General features: G+C 47.8%; 3 protein-coding genes and 1 long non-coding RNA gene across 4 annotated transcripts in view; 2 read left to right on the top strand and 2 right to left on the bottom strand.

Annotated features, from left to right (window-relative positions):
- The first annotated feature begins 1,263 nt into the window (after positions 1–1,263).
- USP30 (ubiquitin specific peptidase 30) lies at positions 1,264–14,910 on the top strand. The gene is made up of 13 exons (XM_048322482.1): positions 1,264–1,280; positions 1,709–1,818; positions 2,249–2,431; positions 3,033–3,136; positions 5,357–5,455; positions 6,184–6,226; positions 6,488–6,582; positions 7,303–7,362; positions 8,372–8,458; positions 8,967–9,047; positions 9,839–10,058; positions 10,684–10,801; positions 11,740–14,910. Exons 2-13 carry the CDS (start codon positions 1,719–1,721, stop codon positions 11,990–11,992), a joined length of 1,443 nt encoding a protein of 480 aa, XP_048178439.1. The 5' UTR covers positions 1,264–1,280; positions 1,709–1,718; the 3' UTR covers positions 11,993–14,910.
- Positions 11,177–18,168, bottom strand: part of LOC125335150 — a 19,810-nt gene continuing 12,818 nt past the window's right edge. Inside the window, exon 3 of the long non-coding RNA XR_007207356.1 lies at positions 11,177–11,568. This is a non-coding gene — a long non-coding RNA (uncharacterized LOC125335150). The remainder of the gene's footprint in view (positions 11,569–18,168) is intronic.
- Positions 15,565–17,659, bottom strand: ALKBH2 (alkB homolog 2, alpha-ketoglutarate dependent dioxygenase). Its single transcript, XM_048322484.1, has 3 exons — positions 17,364–17,659; positions 16,495–16,693; positions 15,565–16,317 (listed from the first exon to the last, which is right to left on the bottom strand). Exons 1-3 carry the CDS (start codon positions 17,575–17,577, stop codon positions 15,864–15,866), a joined length of 867 nt encoding a protein of 288 aa, XP_048178441.1. The 5' UTR covers positions 17,578–17,659; the 3' UTR covers positions 15,565–15,863.
- UNG (uracil DNA glycosylase) overlaps positions 17,752–18,168 on the top strand; it is a 4,637-nt gene continuing 4,220 nt past the window's right edge. The window contains exon 1 of the mRNA XM_048322483.1: positions 17,752–17,928. Coding sequence (XP_048178440.1) covers positions 17,839–17,928 — 90 coding nt within the window. The 5' untranslated portion in view covers positions 17,752–17,838. The remainder of the gene's footprint in view (positions 17,929–18,168) is intronic.

Raw genomic sequence — 18,168 nt, 5'->3', positions numbered from 1 at the left:
AGGCTGGGGATGCTGGAGAGGCTGGGGATGCTGGGGTTGCTGGAGAGGTTGGAGAGGCTGGGGATGCTGGAGAGGCTGGGGATGCTGGGGTTGCTGGAGAGGCTGGGGATGCTGGGGATGCTGGAGAGGCTGGAGAGGCTGGGGATGCTGGAGAGGCTGGACAGCTCCGCAGGAACCGCCGGCCCGCGCGCACCCGCTCGGCTCGGCTCGGCTCGGCTCGGCTCGGCTCGGCTCGGCTCGGCTCGGCTCGGCTCAGCCTGGCACGGCACAGCTCGACCCGGCTCAGCGCGGCTCGGTGCAGCACAGTTCGGCTGCTTTGGCACGGCTGAGCTCAGCTCAGCTCGGTTTGGCTCAGCTGGGCTCAGCTCAGCATGGCTCGGCTCCGTTTGGCACAGCTCAGCTCGGCTTGGTTTAGCTCAGCCGGGCTGGGCTGGCTCAGCTCAGCACAGCACGGCTGCGATCAGCTCACTTGGACTGGTCATGGCTGGGTCTGGCTAAGCTCAGCTCAGTGGGGTTTGGCCCAGCTCGGCTGGGTTTGGCCCGGCCGGGCTCACCTGGACTCGGCTCGGCTGGGCCCGGCCCAGGCGCGGTTCCCGCATTGCCCCGAGCGGGGCCGCCCTGAGGGGCCGGAGCTGCTCCCGCCCCGCGGGCTTGGATCGGGCCATGGAATCGCTGCCACGGGAAAACCCCCGAGCCCAGGCGCTGCCAGCACCACCACGGCCGTGTCCCCGAGCGTCGCATCCCCAGGGACGGGAAATCCCCAGGGATGGGGAACCCCCGGGCCGGGACCCGCCCCTGCCCCGGGGCTGGACAACCTTTCCAGCAGGATTTGCCCTCAATATCCCAACTAAACCGCCCCTGGAGCGTGCGGGACTGGAATATCCCACTGTTTTCCCGGAGTTTTCAGCCCCGGCCGCGGGGCGACGAGCCCTCGGGGGCTGTGAGGGCCGGGCAGGGCGGGGATCCGGCCCGTTACACCGGGACCGGCCCGTGGCTCCTGGGATTTCCCGTCACGGCCGGTGTCACGGCCGGTGTCACGGCCGGTACAGGCCCGCTACCCCCGGTCCAGGCCGCTCGCAGCGCCCCGGGCCCGTCCCCGCCGTGTCGCTCCCGGTCCCGCCCCCGCTCCGCCCCCGCCATGGCCGGTCCGCGCCATAACCGGCCCCCCCCGCACCACTTCCGGCGCCACAGCTCGGCCGGTCCTCGCGCTCCCGCCGTCCCCCCGGCGCCAGCCGGCCGCGCGCCCGCGTTCCGGCGCGGCCATGCTGGCGGACGGGCCGGTGCGGCGGCTGCTGCGGGCGGGGGAGGGGGCCAGGTCCGAGGGGAGGGCTCGGCTGTGACGGGAGGGGGTCGGGATGGACCGGGAAGAGGCTCGGGATGAGCCGGGAGGGGGCCGGCTCTGAGGGGAGGGCGGGCGGGGGACTCGGGTTGGTCGGGGCGAACCCTTGGGCCGAGCGCTTCCCTTCTCCCTTTCCCTTCTTCCCTCGCTTTCTTCCTTTTCCTTTTCCCTTTTCCCTTTTCCCTTTCCCCTTCCTTTTCCCCCTTGCCTTTTTCCTGCTCCGTTCCCCCCCCTTCCCTTCTCCCCCTTCCCTTCTCCCCCTTCCCTTTTCCCTCCCGTTGCCCCGGGAAGGCCGGGGACCGGCGGCCTCCTCCCGCTTGCTGCAGCTCCGGACCCACTTCCCGGTTTTTCCCGGTTTTCCCCTTGCAGGCACCGAGCGATGAGGAACTGGGGGGTGCTGGGGGGCGCGGCGGCGGCGCTGGCAGCCGGGATTTACGTCCTGTGGGGCCCCATCACCGGCAGGAAACGGCGCCGGAGAGGTACCGGGGGAACTGGGGCTGCCAGCACCGGGAACAGCCCCGGGGGATGCGCTTTATCCCGTTTTTCCAGCTGGGATTGCTCTTTCCCACTGCCAGAGGGCGGGATTTTGGGAAGGAATTCTTCCCTGGGAGGGTGGGGAGGCTCCGGCACAGCTTCTGCGTGGCTGCCCCATCCCTGGAAGTGTCCAAGGCCACGTTGGACGGGGCTTGGAGCAACCTGGGCTAGTGGAAGGTGTGGGGTGGGATGATCTCCAAGTTCCCTTCCAACCCAACCCATTCTGGGATTCTCTGAAAGATGGAAAATCAACCAAATAAACAGAAAGAACTCCATTTTCACCTAATTGTAGCACCCTACACAGCATTCCCGCTGACAAATGGGATTTGTTTTGCCTGGACTTTGTGGTGTAAAGTCTTGCAATTCTCTTTGCAGGGCTTGTCCCGGGTCTCCTGAACCTGGGCAACACGTGCTTCATGAATTCCCTGCTCCAGGGCTTGTCCTCCTGCCCCTCCTTCATCAGGTGGCTGGAGGAGTTCACAGCACAGTACAGGGCAGAGCAGGAAAAATCCCAGGAGCATCAATACCTGTCAGTCACTTTGCTGCAGCTCCTGAGAGGTACTGAGACATTTTCCTGTTGTGGCAAACCAAGGATGAAATATTTGAGGAGAAATGTGGTCATTTTTAGCCTCTTTTCCCAAAGAAAGAAGCTCATGGGGTTTGTATTCCCTATTTTATCTCCGTGTCTAATTTTCAACCCCATGGCCAAGCTCAGCCACCTTCCACAGACTTCTTGAATGCCATAGAATTCCAGAAATCTAGAATTCCATAGGGGGAAAAAAAAAAAAAAAGAAAGAATCAGCAAATAATTTAAGCTTTTTTTTTTTTCCCCCCCCTCCAAGCTTACTATTTTCCCAAAAATCTGGACTATTCAATCACACTTTGCAAGGTTTTGGATAAAAATATTAAAGATTTTAAGCTTGAGGTGCCTCATTTCAGACTTGTCCCTGTGCTAAATTCATCTCTGACACCCTCAAGTGATCCCCTGGCTCTGCCTGGCTTCCCTCACGGGGTTGTTTTTAAAGGAAATCCCTCGGAAGTTCAGTCTTGGGATATTCCTGTGGAAGTGGTTATGAGGGTGGTGGTGCTTTAGCCCCAGAAACCACCGATTTTTCCCCATTTCTGCCTCCTCCTGACACTCCTGCCTTGCCTTCTCCAGCTTTATCCTGCCAGGAGGTGACAGAGGACGATGTCCTGGATGCCAGCTGCCTGCTGGAGGTGCTGAGGATGAACAGGTGGCAGATCTCCTCCTTTGAAGAGCAGGTGATGGCAGGAATCTGGGAGAATTCCCACTTGGACAAGGATCCCTCAGACCTGGAGCTGTCAGATGTGAATCCAGCTTCCAGAAAAGTGATGAAAAAGATCCATGTGTTGGGAATGGGGCTTTCAGGTTGCTGGGATATTCCTCAGGGAATTGCTGGCTGCTTCCAAATTATTATATGGAATTATCTTCAGGCTTGGAATGACAGGGCCAGGAATATTAAAGCTGAAGAGATCCAGCCCTAACTTCCCTATGGATAATGGACTTTCACTCTGGATCATGGATCTATGCTCTGCTCCTAATTAGGATTTTCAGTAATCCTAATTATTTGGAATTCTTGTCAGTGTTTTGATGCACTCCATCAATTATCCCACTCCTAAAATATATTCCAGATTTCCAAGGATAGATTGCAGTTATGAAATTGAGGAAAAGAGGGATTTGGGAATTTATTTTGGGGTAGTTTTTCTCTCTCCTTGTGAGTTTCTAAGGCCCAGAATGTCTTTAGTGCCTTGTGCTGTTCTGAAGCTTTTGGGCACAACAAAATAGATTCAATATTAATACAAATAATGGAAAATTAGAATATATAATTATTATAATGAATTAGCATAACGAATTATTATATATCAGTAGAGCACATAATTATTATAATCAATTAGAATATATTATTATAGAATATATTCATTTTAACATAAATATAATTATAAACATATATAAATTATAGCTATAGATAATTATAAGTATTACTATAAATTATAAGTATTAATAGAAATAATAAATATGACTATAAATATTAATATAAATATATTCACAATAATATAAAATAGAATTCATGGTAATGTAATATAATGATAATAATTATTCTTGTAATTATATAGCATAGTATAGAAGTATAATAATGTATTTATAATATATTTATAATAATTATAAGTATTACTATAAATTAGGAATATTAATATAACTAATAAATACGACTATAAATATTAATATAAATATATTCACGATAATATAAAATAGAATTCATGGTAATGTAATATAATGATAATAATTATTCTTGTAATTATATAACATAGCATAGAAGTATAACAATAATATATTTATATTTTATAATTTAAAATTATTCTTGTAATTATATAACATAGTATAGAAGTATAATAATATATTTATATTTATAATTATTTATAATAATTATAAGTATTACTATAAATTAGGAATATTAATATAACTAATAAATATGACTATAAATATTAATATAAATATATTCATGATAATATAAAATAGAATTCATGGTAATGTAATATAATGATAATAATTATTCTTGTAATTGTATAACATAATATAGAAGTATAATAATATATTTATATTTATAATTATTTATAATAATTATAAGTATTACTATAAATTAGGAATATTAATATAACTAATAAATATGACTATAAATATTAATATAAATATATTCATGATAATATAAAATAGAATTCATGGTAATGTAATATAATGATAATTATTCTTGTAATTATATAACATAGTATAGAAGTATAATAATATATTTATATTTTATAATTATTTATAATAATTGTAAGTATTACTATAAATTATAAATATTAATATAAATAATAAATATGACTATAAATGTTAATATAAATATGATAGTATAAAATAGAATTCATGGTAATGTAATATAATGATAATAATTATTCTTGTAATTGTATAACATAGTATAGAAGTATAATAATATATTTATATTTTTCTAATTTAAAATTATTCTTGTAATTATATAACATAGTATAGAAGGATAATAATATATTTATATTTATAATTACTTATAATAATTATAAGTATTACTATAAATTAGGAATATTAATATAACTAATAAACACGACTATAAATATTAATATAAATATATTCATGATAGTATAAAATAGAATTCATGGTAATGTAATATAATGATAATAATTATTCTTGTAATTATATAACATAGTACAGAAGTATAATAATACAAAATAATATATAAAATATATAATTAAAATATATAAATTTATTATTTATACATTTTATTGTTAATTATTACTTACATTTAGTATGTACTTACCTTAATAAAATAAAAATATAAATATAAATAGAAATAGAAGCTCTGAGCTGTAATTTTTCCCGAATTTCCTGTGGAATTCCAGCCCTCCTGGAATGTTTTGTTGATGGCTCTTGGTTCTGACTCCATTTCCCAGGATGCCCACGAGCTCTTCCATGTCCTGACCTCTTCCCTGGAGGACGAACGGGATCGGCAGCCCCGTGTGACCCATCTGTTTGATGTGCATTCCCTGGAGGTGAATTCCCATTTATTTCCTTAGCAGAAACTCCTGGAATCTGCCCACGTTCCCAAGTTGAAAGTGGCTGTTCAGGATCTTTTTATTCTGTTCCCAAAGCTGTTCTTTAATCCTCACCAGTAAGTCAAATTTAAAGAATTCTCGGGTTTTCCTAAGAAAACATCTTGGAATTTCCAGTGATCCTGCTTTCCTGAGGGGTTTTTGCATCCTTAAATCCGTGGAATGTAGGGATTTAAATTGGCACAGAGCAGGAGTCCCTCCAAGCAGTTACTGTGATCTGTAGTTCACACCTGAAAAAGGGGTTGAAATCTGCAAAATGGGCATTTGTGGAAGAGCTTCATGGAGGTAAAATTTATCTTATCCTCCAGCTTGCTGCTAAACTTGATGCAGATGGAAAAATATCTGGGTTTGCCTATGAAAAATACTTCTAGGTCTAAAATATAGACCAAAAAAATTCCAAAATCTCCTATTTTAGTGCTCTGAGGCAGAGAATTCTGCAGGTTAATGATTCCTTTTATAAGCAATTGTCAATTATAAATTTGGTTTGTACCAGTTGTTTTTTTGTTCTTCAAATAGAAAGAGCCTCTGAGATTCCCACAATTTTTCTAATGCCAGAAAAGCCCATTAGGGATGAAATAGGAACACATTTAATACTTCATGTATTAACTTGACATTTTTTCTACGTTGCTGAGGTAGAGTTAATGAAATGTTTTTATCTCCCTCTGCAGCAACCAGAAATAACCCAAAAGCAAATAAGCTGCAGGACAAGAGGTAGGATTTGATCCCTGCTGGATATTCTGAATATTCATAGTGTAGTTGTTTTGTTTATTAAGTGGGATAATATTAATTGATCTTTGTACTGAACTGAAATAGAAATCAAGAATATAAACAAATGCCCCCCCTCATTAATTATTAATCAGTGGGACAAAAAAGGTGCTTTGGAGCCATTAATTTTGTTAAAAAGTGTGGGATTGGAGTGCTGAAAGTGGATGGATGGAAAATCCAAGGACAATTCCAACTTCTGTGTTGCAGGATCTCTTCCCCCTGTGTCCAACCACTGGAAATCCCAGCACCCTTTCCATGGAAGGCTGACCAGCAACATGGTTTGCAAACACTGTGAGCACCAGGTATGAAAAGAGATCATATTTTCTATCATTATTAATATCTGTGCAATGTGAGAAGGGATATCCAACCCTCAGAGTGCATCCTGGAACCACCATCCCTGATTTCTGATCATGGATCAAGCTCCAGAGCTTTGCAGGACTCAACAGCTCAGGGCTGTTCATTTTCCAGGTGTTTATTGTGGTGATGAACAAGGATTTATCCCTAAATGGACTGAAAAAAAAAATCCATGTGATGCACTCTGTGGGGGTAACAGCTGTCTCATCAAACAGAATAATAGATGTTTTATTCTATTATTGAATTAACAGTTAATTAATTAATAATATCACCTGAAAAATCCACTCACGTGGCTGAGTTTAGGACTCGCTGCTCATTCAGCACATTTGGCAAAGGCACTCTAAGTCCAGTTACTCCAAGTAAGGAGATGAAGATAACCTGGACAAAGGGAAAAAAATACAGAAAAGAAACCCCATTTATAGACCAAACCAAGAGAACATTTGCATTTTACTGCCCAAAACCTTGCAAACAAATTAGAGTGAGCAGGAAGAGGCCGAGCAGAACATTCCTGGTGTTCCCTGGCACTGTGCTTGGGAAATTGGGAGGGTTTGGATCCTGTTCCACCAGGGAATTGTGGCCAGCACGGGGCATAGGCTCATCTTGAGAGAATTGGGTTGGATTTGTTTTGGGACTGACATAAACTCAGGCTCTGGAATGTTCTCTCGCAGAGCCCTGTGAGGTTCGACACCTTCGACAGCCTCTCCCTGAGCATTCCAGCGGCTGTGTGGGTACGTATCCCCCTGCTCCCTGATGCTGGCACCTTGGCTCTGCCTTCCCAGGGCCTTTCTCAGGTGCAGAGGACATTCAGAGCTTCTTTAGGAGTTGATTGCCCTTCTCTTCTATAATCCCATGCTGCTGCAGGACCTTCTCCCTAATGGGTGGTGCAAGGTTCCCATGAGTCCAACAAACACTTGGTGACACCACCGGAGTTTTTCTGCTTCTCCTGGTGGAGGATTTGGTCTTTTCTGTGGAATTTGAAGAGCCCAGATCATATCCCAAGGGCTTGGAAGGTGACCTTCAGCTGCTCTCCCCCTGGCAGGTCACACCTTACCCCATCCAGGCTTTTCCATCGGGTGATTTCAAGTGGGAATTGTTTCCATTTCTTTCTGCCTCTGAAAAACTTCAAATGACAAAACATTGTGGATTTTTGGGGCAACATTTACAGGGTATTTTTGGACTGTGAGAGTTTGTTATTTCGTGTCTGGTGGTGATTTCTTTCCACAACTACTGGTACTCATGGAAATGGTGATTCCTACTTGCAGAGTAGCCAGGATTGGGATTTGGACACATCTTCTGTTCTTTGTCTTTTGTTTTATCCAATCCTTGGCAGGGCAGGATATGAGGAAGGGCAGGAAGGAGGCCTAAATTCCATTAGAAGCTGTATTTCTCCTATGGAGCGGGTCAGAGAGCATAAAGTGACCCCTGAAATGCTGGAACTCGAGAAAAATAGGAACAGGACAGGAATCTGTGGTTTAAAAGCCCACTGAAGGACTCTCACAGGGAGTCACAGCTGTTGTTATCAACAGGCTGCAAAGTTTTCCATGTTTAATCCAGACTAAGGGAGAATCCCCCCAGTTCCATGATCACCCAAAGCCATTTAGTCAGTTCTTTCAAGAAATAAACCTGCCCTTCTGTAGTTTTTCTACGGAAGGGATGATTAAAAATCCTTTCCCCAAAAATCCAGTGGAATGCACCCTAAAATTCCTGCAAATAATTCTGGCTTTTCTTGGCACTCAGGGTCGTCCCATGACACTGGACCATTGTCTCCATCACTTCATCTCTTCGGAGTCTGTGAAGGATGTTGTGTGTGACAACTGCACCAGAGTAGGTCACTTCAATTCCTGGCACTTCAATTCCTGGCACTTCAATTCCTGGCACTTCAATTCCTGTCACCTCCCTGCTCAGTTTTGAGCCTGCTGACACAATCCTGGCTTCACTTCCCAACTCCTTTTTCTTCAGGACTTGGGGAAAGCCTCTGGGATTTCAGATATTTAACAAGGAGTTCTTATCTCACAGAATATTTGAGGCTTTACTTACTCCTACTGTTACCAAATCTACGAATATTTAATTCTGTAGTTACTAGGTATGACCAGGGATCATTTTTTTTTGCTCTGGTATTGTTTAAAAATCAACAGAAAAGGCAAATGAGTGCAGTTCTGAGTGAGTGGAATTCTGTAAATGCTCATTTCTGCTTGATTTTGGTTTAGAATTCTGATCCTTTAGGACAGGCCAGGAATTCTGAAGGTGAAATTCATGCTCTGAGTATATTCTAAACAGACAATTGCTCCTGTCTGCAGGTGCCTTCATTTTTTTTTTCCCCTTCTGATTCCAGATCCAGGCAGAAGGAATTCTGAATGGACAGAGCATAGAAAACCAGAGAACAACGTTTGTTAAGCAATTAAAGTTAGGAAAGGTGAGGCAAAGAAACCCCTCCAAATCTCCTAAATCCTGTCACACAGTAACTTCTCTCTTTGATCTTGTTGTGTCCACTTCTTGCTGTTAGACCACAAACATTTTACTTTTCAAAGTAAACTCAGCTGGCAAATATTTGTGGGCGTTGAGGCCTCAACTCAGCAAAGCATCAAACATTAAACACTTCAAGAATGGGAATATTCTTCTGTTGTTTAGTAAACCACTTAAATGCGAGTTTGGATCAGTGGCGTTTCTTTTATTTTACATTAATTCCTTGGAATTCCTAATTCCCATAAACTGATTTATGTTTACAGGGTTTGTAGCACCTTTAGCAATTCCACATTTCAGGGAAATTGAAGTATTCCAAATACAGCTGGTGAATAAACATCAGGTGGGATTTCTGTGAGAAAACACGGGGTTTTTTTGCTCTGTAATCCTGTCATGCAGAGGCCAGCAGGGCACTGGTGGGTAATTAGGAGCCTCAGGTGCCAATAATAATAATAATAATAATAATAATGATGATGATGATGTACTTCTTGCTACAGCAATGATTTTAAATTTCAGCTCTTTATAACACTTGATGGTTTTGGTTTTCCCCTGTGCAAAGCCATTAATTATTGGGAATTAGGAAACAGCAGGAATCCCACAAGAGTTACTGTCCTGCTTTAGGGACACTGTTGCCACTGAGCTTACACAGAGATAAAGGCAATGCATTTCCTTATTCCCTGGACTCACCACCTGTTTCTTTCCATGAAAAATTTGGATTCTCCTTTCCTGACCACATTCCTGAAGCTGCCCCAGTGTTTGTGCATCCACCTGCAAAGGCTGAGCTGGTCAAACCAAGGCACTCCCCTGAAGAGACATGAACACGTCCAGTTCAACGAATTCCTGGTCATGGACATCTACAAATATCGGGTTCCTGGTCCCAAATCCAGCCAGGAGCAGCTCAGCTGGAAAAACTCCGAGGAGACAACACCTGGAACAAAGGATGGGAGAGCAGGGAAACCTTCAGGTACCTCCTTTGCCAGTAAAATAGATCAGCTCTTTCTGCATTTCAGGGATCAAACATTGCTCTGCAGAATCGACCCATCAGCAGCATCTTGATGTGGGGCTCTGCAAAGAGGACAGAAATCTCTTTCCCATTCCCAAATTTACAGTTCAGTTTGGATAATTTTTGTTTTGATCCTACTAAATATATATCTATATAAAGAAAAATTATAAAGCACAGCACAGAATTCCCATCTTTTATATCCAGAGGAGTGTTGAACTTGGGATGTCCCAGGGTTTTTCTTGTTAGGGATCTCTTCCAAGGCTTCAGGACAAGCAGAGAAGGAATACTGGGAATGATGAATTCTTGAAAAACAGTTGGAAGATCCACCTGTAGGAGGTCTGTCCTCAGGCACCTCAATATTCCTTTAGCTGGGATTTTGGACACAATGGGAATTTTCATATTTGCTGTGTAAAACCAGTTTGGATACGATATCCATTGCCTGTGGATATTCCAGCCCTCTGAATCTGTGTAATGATTTAAAATCAATAAAATACCTTCAGTATCCCATGGTGAAAGGCACTGCAGGAGCAGGGCTGCTGTTCTTAGCAACAGCATTAAATCCCTGAATTTCTCCTTCTTCTGGCAGATGCAGAACAACCAGCTGGTACCAAACCTCTCTTCATGAATGGTGCCTCCTCTTCCTCCTCCTCCTCCTTTTTAATGTCCCCAGGAACTTTCCCACTTGCTGCATTCCCTGAGTGCAGGTAAGTTAAGAGATTTTTTTACCCTCTCGCTTCACTTCTGTCCTTCAAATCGTCTCCCTTTCTTCTGTCCTTGTCCTGAGGCTGCCCAGTCACAGCATGTAACCTTTGTCCCACCTCCTGTGCTCATCTCTTGGGTGATTTTTAGTCCTGGGAGAAGGAGTAGAGCAAGTTACAAGCAAAACTCAAAACCTCCTTCCTCTGGTTCATGTAAATCCTCCTGAACAGCCATAATGCCATTGCTGCTGCTTTCCTCTATGCCTTCTTTTCCTTCATTTTAAAATGGTTGTAAGAAACCCACAGATTTTCTTTTTTTTCTCAGACATTTTTGATTTCAGTTGCACCTGCCATGATTCCACTTGGTAAATCACCCTTGGGGCTTCTGCTGATAATCCTTTTCCATGGAATCCCAGAATGGTTTGGCTTGGTAGGGAACTCGGGGACCATCCAGTCCAGTCCCCTTCCCATGGGCAGGGACACCTTCCTCTATCCCAGGTCGCTCCAAACCCCATCCAACCTGTCCTTGAGTACTTGCAGGGATGGCACAGCAGGTTTGAATCCCATAATCCCAGAATGGTTTGGCTTGGAAGGAGACTTGGAGATCATCCACCTTCCACTATCCCAGGTTGCTCCAACCTCCGTCCAGCCTAGCCTTGGACCCTTCCAAGGATGGAACAGCACGAACAAGCACTTGATCCCAGAATTTGGGTTTGGGTTGGAAGGGAACTGACACATCACCCCATTCCACCACTTGCCATGGGCAGGCACACCTTCCACTAGCCCAGATTGCTCCAACCTTGAACATTCCAGGGACGGAGCTGCCGTTCCCCTCAGGAAACCACCCCCTTTTTGCTCCAGGGAGGACTTGTGGCTCCTCCTGCTCTCTCTGTGTGTGTGTGTGTGTGCGTGTGCATGCCCAGGCTGAGCCCGTGTCCCCGCAGGGCCCCGCTGTACCTGTACCGGCTGATGGCCGTGGTGGTGCACCACGGGGACATGCACTCGGGACACTTCGTCACCTTCCGGCGCGCGCCGGGCGCCCGCAGCAGCAGCAGCAGCAGCAGCCAGTGGCTCTGGATCTCGGATGAATCCGTGCGCAGGGCCAGCCTGCACGAGGTGCTGGCTGCCAGTGCCTACCTGCTGTTCTACGAGCGCGTGCACGGCCGGGCCCAGCCCCAGAGCCCGGCCCAGGACTGAGGCAGCGGCGCTGGGATCATCCCGAGCCCGTGGATTGAGCCTCTCTGTTATGCAAACCTCCCCCCCCACCCCCTCCCCCCATCCGGGATCCCTCCCCTGTGGCAATGGCTGGGAATTGTGGTTGGTACCCTAATCCCGCTCTGCCGGCGTTGTGCAGCCCCAGGTGTGTGTTGAGAAGTGTTTTTCTGCCTTGTCCCGAGGCTCTATTCCATGTCCTGACACGGCACTTTTCCCGGGGAGATGCTTTATCCCACACATTTCACTTCCGAAGGGGGAGCCCTGCAAAGGGTTGATGTCAAGCTGCTGTTGAAGAGCCCCTTCCCATCCCAATCCCTCCTCTGGCACCTCTCCATTGTGCACCAGCCCCTCCAGGTTCCCTTCCCTGTGGCAATGGCTGGGAACTGTGTTTTGTACCCACATTCCCAGAGCTGTTCCAACATCGTGCAGCCCCAGGTATCTGTTGAGAACCCTCTGTCAGGCAGGGATTTTATCCCAAGGCTCTATTCCCAGTGCTTCCCAGTGGGGAGCTGTGGGAGGGGGCGAGGGGAAGCTGCTGTTGGCAATGATTTAAGACACAAAGTGCCTTGAGCTTCCCTGAACAGCTGCATTGCCACTGGCCCAGCCCTCTGCATGCCCACTGTGCCCTGGGAATGCCTCACAACCATGGGATGAACTCACGGCATCACATTTCTCCTGACCTGTCAAGTAAAGGCATCTCCACAAACAGCCATGATCCAAAAGATTTCCCCGTTCACACGATTTTCCTACTACTTTAATTCTTTATAAAGCCCTTCTCCTGATTTAAAATGCAGTTTGCTTTATCCAGGAGATAGTTTTGTATCTATTAAGAGCTGAAACCTTAATTTATTGCTCCATACCTTTGGAATGTAGCTGGAATCAGCACATGGAAGTGTTTGCTAGTGCTCAGTGTTGTCATTTCCTTCAGCACTGTTGGATTCAGTCGTTTTGTAGCATCAACTACAACTTTTAATGCTGTGATTTCCAAGCTGCTGTAATTGTTCTAGACTTGCCCTTCCCATTTTCTTGCTGGAATCTGCCATTCCCAGCATTGGGATCCACGCTCCTGGCTTGCAGCTGAGCTGTAGAGCAGCCCCAGGCCTTGTTGAGTGGAATATAAACATCAGGGCCAGGACTGGTGGGCACTTCCTGGTGTCATGAAGAAATCTGGGAATCCTGGTGTCACTGCATCAGCTCCAGACTGCCCTGTAAATAGAAATAAGAGGAATTCTGCTGCTCTGGATTGTTTGATGTGCAAAAGTAAAATCCCAAACAAAACACAGAGGGAGAAGCAGCAAAAATCCTCCTTTCAAAACCTGCTTTTAAATGACCAGGAATTAAATATGTAGGTTGTTCTTAGCTCTTTTCTGTCCTTGTAAGCTTGGAGGAGAAAATCCTTCATCAGACAAGCTTTTTTTTTCATTGTGAAGTTTTCAAATAACAACTTAATCTTAAATAGTTGTTTTTTTTTTTTTTTTGGGGCAACTTTGTACCTCATGAATTCATAGTGCTGCCCAAAGCTCGGGGGTGTTCACACATCCTCAGGAGAGGCTCCAAACCAGCCAAAGCAGGAGTGGTCAAATGGGTGGATATGCAAAATTATTGACACAACTCATCATTCCAGAGTCTGGAGCACAATTCCTGCTCCAGGTAATGCTCCTAGTACATAAATACTGAGAAATCCACTGCTGGACTGGCTCCTGGTTCCTGGCTGTGCTGCACGAGCAGTAGCTTGGTTTTAACCTGTTTTAAGTTATAGAAAAACCAAGAAAACAAACCAACAAAAACCCTTGAAGGATGCAAAATGCCAAAAAATTTGCTCTGGCCATGGAAGGGAGAGCTGACAGAGCTGGAGGAGGAGCAGCACTGGGGGTCATCTAAAACCATCACTCCAGCAGCTCTGCCCCTGTACCTCAGAACTGAAACCATTGCCAGTGCCAGCAGTGGGTGTCCTGCATTATCCATGCTCAGTGCTCTGCTTAGAGGTTTTTCCTGGATTTGGGAGTTCAGCTGAGCAGCCCCTTGGTTTAGCTGTGCTGGAGCAGGGGCAGAGGACACGCACACTATGGACTGTCAGAGAGCTGGCAGCTGGGACAGGGACAAAGTCACCTCTTCCTGCACAGCCAGCAGATTCTCTTTTGCCAAGAGCTGTTTCCTTGGGCTGTGGATTGACTCTGGATCTCCCTCAAGGGCTATCAAGGGGAGGGTTGAGCCTTTGTTGTGGCTTTGCCTGGTGGGCAGGAGTGGATGGGCTCGGCTTAACCCTCAGGTGAGGAAGGGAGCGAAGCCCAGCACCTCAGTCCTGATCCTGAGCTGTGCCAGATCCTCCCAACCCCCTGTGAGCATCAGATCTGTGCAGGGCTTTGGGAGCTCATCCTCTCCCCTGGAGGTCACTGGGATCTGTTTTCCAGCCAACCACACCTGTGGAGGTCACTGGGATTTGTGCAGGTGTTTGGGAGCCAAGCCTCCCCTTTGGAGGTCCCAGGGCTCTGTGTTTGCCAGCCAAGCCTCCCCTTTGGAAGTCACTGGGATCTGTCTTTCCAGAGGTCACAGAGCTCTGTGTTTTACAGCCAAGCCTCCCCTTTGGAGGTCACTGGGATCTGTTTTCCAGCCAAACCTCCCCTCTGAAGGTCCCAGGGCTCTGTGCAGGCACAAGGCTCAAACTTGTTACTTGTCCCTCCCAAGCTGCCATGGTGGAGAAGATGTTAATAAACTGTAAAGAATTAAGAGCTCCAAGACGACATCTCTATGTTTGGATTATTCTGGTCTTATTTTGTGTGTTAATTTAACGATGTCTGTTCCAGTCCAAGCACTGCACTGCTGTTGGAAGTTGCTTTTTTCACTTCAGGGTATTTTTGTAACTGTACAGTAGCAATAAAAGAACAAACTTGGTAGAAAAATCAGTTGTGGGAATGTCTTGAAACAAACACCAAGCTGGGAGCCAGAGGGGTTCAAACAACACTTCACAAGCCCTGGATAAGAAGGATTTTCTGCAGGAGCTCTTCATGCTCCACAGAGCATCTCAGAGTGGCAGAGGGTGGGAATTACCAACTCCGAATTGCCTGCACAGGCCTTAATTCCATAGGAAAAATGGACCCACCTCTGAAGGCCAGAGCCCAGCACTAATTCCAGTGGCTGCAGCCAGGATTTGGTTCCCATTCTCAGTCAGAACTTAGCATTCCTTGATGCCTCAAGATCTCTTGGTGACTGGACAGAATTCCCTCATTTCAGCAGGATTCGCTGTGGGCATGGGGGGTGATGGCTTTCAGGAAGTCAGGATGGGATCCCTAGGGATAATTATTGAGGAAAATGCACTCTCAGAGTGACAGCCTTCCAGTGGAAATGGGACAACCCAGTTCTCCCCCACAAGGGCATTTTTTGCTGCCTGGTTTTTGTACAAAGGACCTGAGGAAGGAAAAATCTTGTGCTTCCTCCTGCAAGAACAGCCTCCCCTAAGAGCAGAGGAGTATCAAGCAGAGAGGAATCACAGTGACTCAAACACTCATCCAGCCACACTGCACTCCCTGTCCTCACACCTCAGCACTCCCCTTCTCCATGTCAGGCTCATTAGCGCTTTATTTCAATTAAAACCCAAGCAAACCAGAGCTCATTGACAGAAAGTGTCACCTGTAGAGTATCAGCTTTAAATGATCACAGCTTGTGGCTCACAGTGTTTATAAACTGCTGCCTCCAGCCTGTGGAGGATTTTCATCTTCTTGGAACATTGCTTAGATTAAGATCAGCTTAGAACAAACTTCCTCCCGAGCAAAACAAGGGTAGCAATGACCAAAACCAGGGATCAGCAGGACCAGAGCAACATTTCCTGGTGTAAAAAACCTTCTTGCCTTTGAGATCAGTGGTCACAAGCTTTAGCAGCAAAGTTACCAAACCTCTCCTGTCCGTTTGCTCCTCCAGTCCCTTGGCTCACCACAGGGGAATCCACATTTCCAGCAGGAACTAAAGCTTCACTTTTCAAAGGCCCTGACTGATGAACATTTCCCTGCTTGACCCCGGGCAGGACTTTCCTGAAGGTGAGGTTGACCCTGGGGGCCAGCACCCTCCTGCGTGGGGGCAGGCTGTGGTACCAGTGCAGGTTGGTGGGGTGCTTCATGAGGAGCAGGCTGCCGTGGGCCAGCTGCAGGGTGATCCTCCCTGTGCCCGCCATTCCTCCCTTCCCGCGGTGATCCCGGTGCCGGAACACGAAATCCCGGCAGGCTCCGAAGGACACGGAGGCAATGGGGCTGCGGGGAACCAGCTCCTTCTCGTCATCCCGGTGCTCCCCGATGTGGTCCAGGCCGTCTTTGTACCTGTGCACACAACTCTGTTAATTACTACCGTTAATTACTTACCAATAATAGAATATAATGAGTTATTTACTAATTAAATGAAATCAACTCCTCAGAAATTGGCCAAATGCTGCAGAAGCTTTTGTTTTGTTTCAGTTGGAGGATAAGGTGCTTGGTGCAACTGGAAAGGGGCTGTACCTGTTGATGAGGACGAAGTTAAAGGTGTGCCCTGTTTCCGAGGTGACGCGCTCCCGGATCCGGGTCAGCACTGGGATCCATGGCTTAGGGTGGAATGTGACCCCTGAGTAAGTGTAGGACAAGCCAGGGTCTCCGTAGGTGACCTTCTTCCTGGGAATCTTGTGCCACGTGCCAAATATGTGCAGCTTTGTCAAGTCATCTGTTTAAACAGGGCAGGGGAAGGATCAAACCCGGCTCTCTATTGTCTCTGCACAGCCCAACATTCTCCTGGATCTGCAGCTTCTGGGAATCTCCAGACAACAGGAATGGGGGTGCTCATGTCAACCCAAAAGCTGGTATCCCCACTGCCGGTGTTTCTGTCCCAGCAAAGCTGGACACTGCCTTGTTATCCCCCTCGAATGGGGTGAACAGGACCAGCACCCCCACCACATTCCTCATTTCTGCATCTCCAACAAATTCCAGTCACCACTCCGGGATTATCTCTTGGCAAACACTTCCAGCTGAGCAAAACCAACCCTGCAGGGCCAGACCTGTGTTCTTGGCTTCTCAGTGCAACATTATGCAAACAGCAGGTGGCTGCAGAAACCTCCCGGTGCCTGGCCAGTTGTGCCCGGGCCCTGGGAATTGCTTGGGACTCACCTGGGTGGGCTGGGCAGGGAAATGCTTCACTGGGAAGGGGTAAGGGGGATATGGAGGGGAATAGAGCTGGACACAGAAAGATTGAGGTTGGAAGGGACCAGAGGGGGTCATCCAGGCCACCCCTCCTGCCCAAGCCGAGTCTCCAAGAGCACTGTCCAGGCCCTTTGGGAGGCCTCCGGAGCCTCCCTGGACAGCCCGTGCTCCGGCACCCTCACAGGGCAGGAATATACCTTCGAAATACTCCACCTCCTTCTCCAGCTCCTGGAAGATCTCGTCCGCCTCGGCCTTGCCGAAAAGGATGCGGTAATCACAGCTGAGCCCCTCGGCGCGGATCTCCCGCGGGAGAGGCCGCCCCGGGCCGGGCTCCTCCAGCCGCGGCCTCTTCCCGCCGCCGCCGCCATCCCCCGCCTGCCCGCGGGGCAGTTTCACCACGAATCCGTCCATGGGCGGACCCGGGACCGGCAGCGATGCCCGAAGGAGGGACGGGGGCAGCGGAGAGCGCGATCCCGCGGGAAACGGGAGCGCGCACGGGGCATGGCCGCGCGCAAAGCCACGCCCCCTCCCCAGCTGGCCACGCCCCCGGCGCACGCGCGCGGGTTTGGCGCCAAATCCGAGTCCCAACCCCACCTCCGCGCCTGTTCCGCGCCGCTGCCGCCCCTCACTCACCCCGGTCTCCCTCGCTGTCTGCTCCGCTCCGCCGCAGCCATGATCGGGCAGAAGACGCTGCACTCCTTCTTCAGCCCCGTGCCGGCCAAGAAGCGCGGCCGCTCCCCGGAGCCGGGCGGCGATTCTGAGGTGGGGAGCGGGGGGCTGAGGGAGCCCGCGGCCTGGGAGGAGAGGGGTCTGGTGGCGGCGCGTGCGTGTCTGGCTCTCTGTGTGTGGGAGGGGGCCTGGGCGTCCTGGCGGCCTTTTCTGAGGGGAATTGGTGGGGTGGGGGGGAAGGGGGGCACCATTTCCAAATTCCCGCTCGGCTCCACGCGTGGCTGAGCTGTCAATCGAGCGCCCACGCTCCGCTGCCGCCCAATGGGCGCTGAG

The sequence above is a fragment of the Corvus hawaiiensis genome, chromosome 18 (genome assembly GCF_020740725.1).
Source record: "Corvus hawaiiensis isolate bCorHaw1 chromosome 18, bCorHaw1.pri.cur, whole genome shotgun sequence".
Taxonomy (NCBI): domain Eukaryota; kingdom Metazoa; phylum Chordata; class Aves; order Passeriformes; family Corvidae; genus Corvus; species Corvus hawaiiensis.
This window is presented reverse-complemented; position numbering and strand designations above follow the sequence as displayed.

Bases quoted from the DNA above. Each gene is read 5' to 3' on its own strand.
- USP30 (XM_048322482.1), top strand. From the start codon at position 1,719: ATGAGGAACTGGGGGGTGCTGGGGGGCGCGGCGGCGGCGCTGGCAGCC. The intron at 5,456-6,183 runs GTGAATTCCCAT...CTCCCTCTGCAG, and splicing joins TTGATGTGCATTCCCTGGAG to CAACCAGAAATAACCCAAAA. The intron at 6,227-6,487 runs GTAGGATTTGAT...TCTGTGTTGCAG, and splicing joins AATAAGCTGCAGGACAAGAG to GATCTCTTCCCCCTGTGTCC.
- ALKBH2 (XM_048322484.1), bottom strand. From the start codon at position 17,577: ATGGACGGATTCGTGGTGAAACTGCCCCGCGGGCAGGCGGGGGATGGC. The intron at 16,694-17,363 runs GTATATTCCTGC...CTGTTTAAACAG, and splicing joins GGAGGTGGAGTATTTCGAAG to ATGACTTGACAAAGCTGCAC. The intron at 16,318-16,494 runs GTACAGCCCCTT...TTGTGTGCACAG, and splicing joins AACTTCGTCCTCATCAACAG to GTACAAAGACGGCCTGGACC.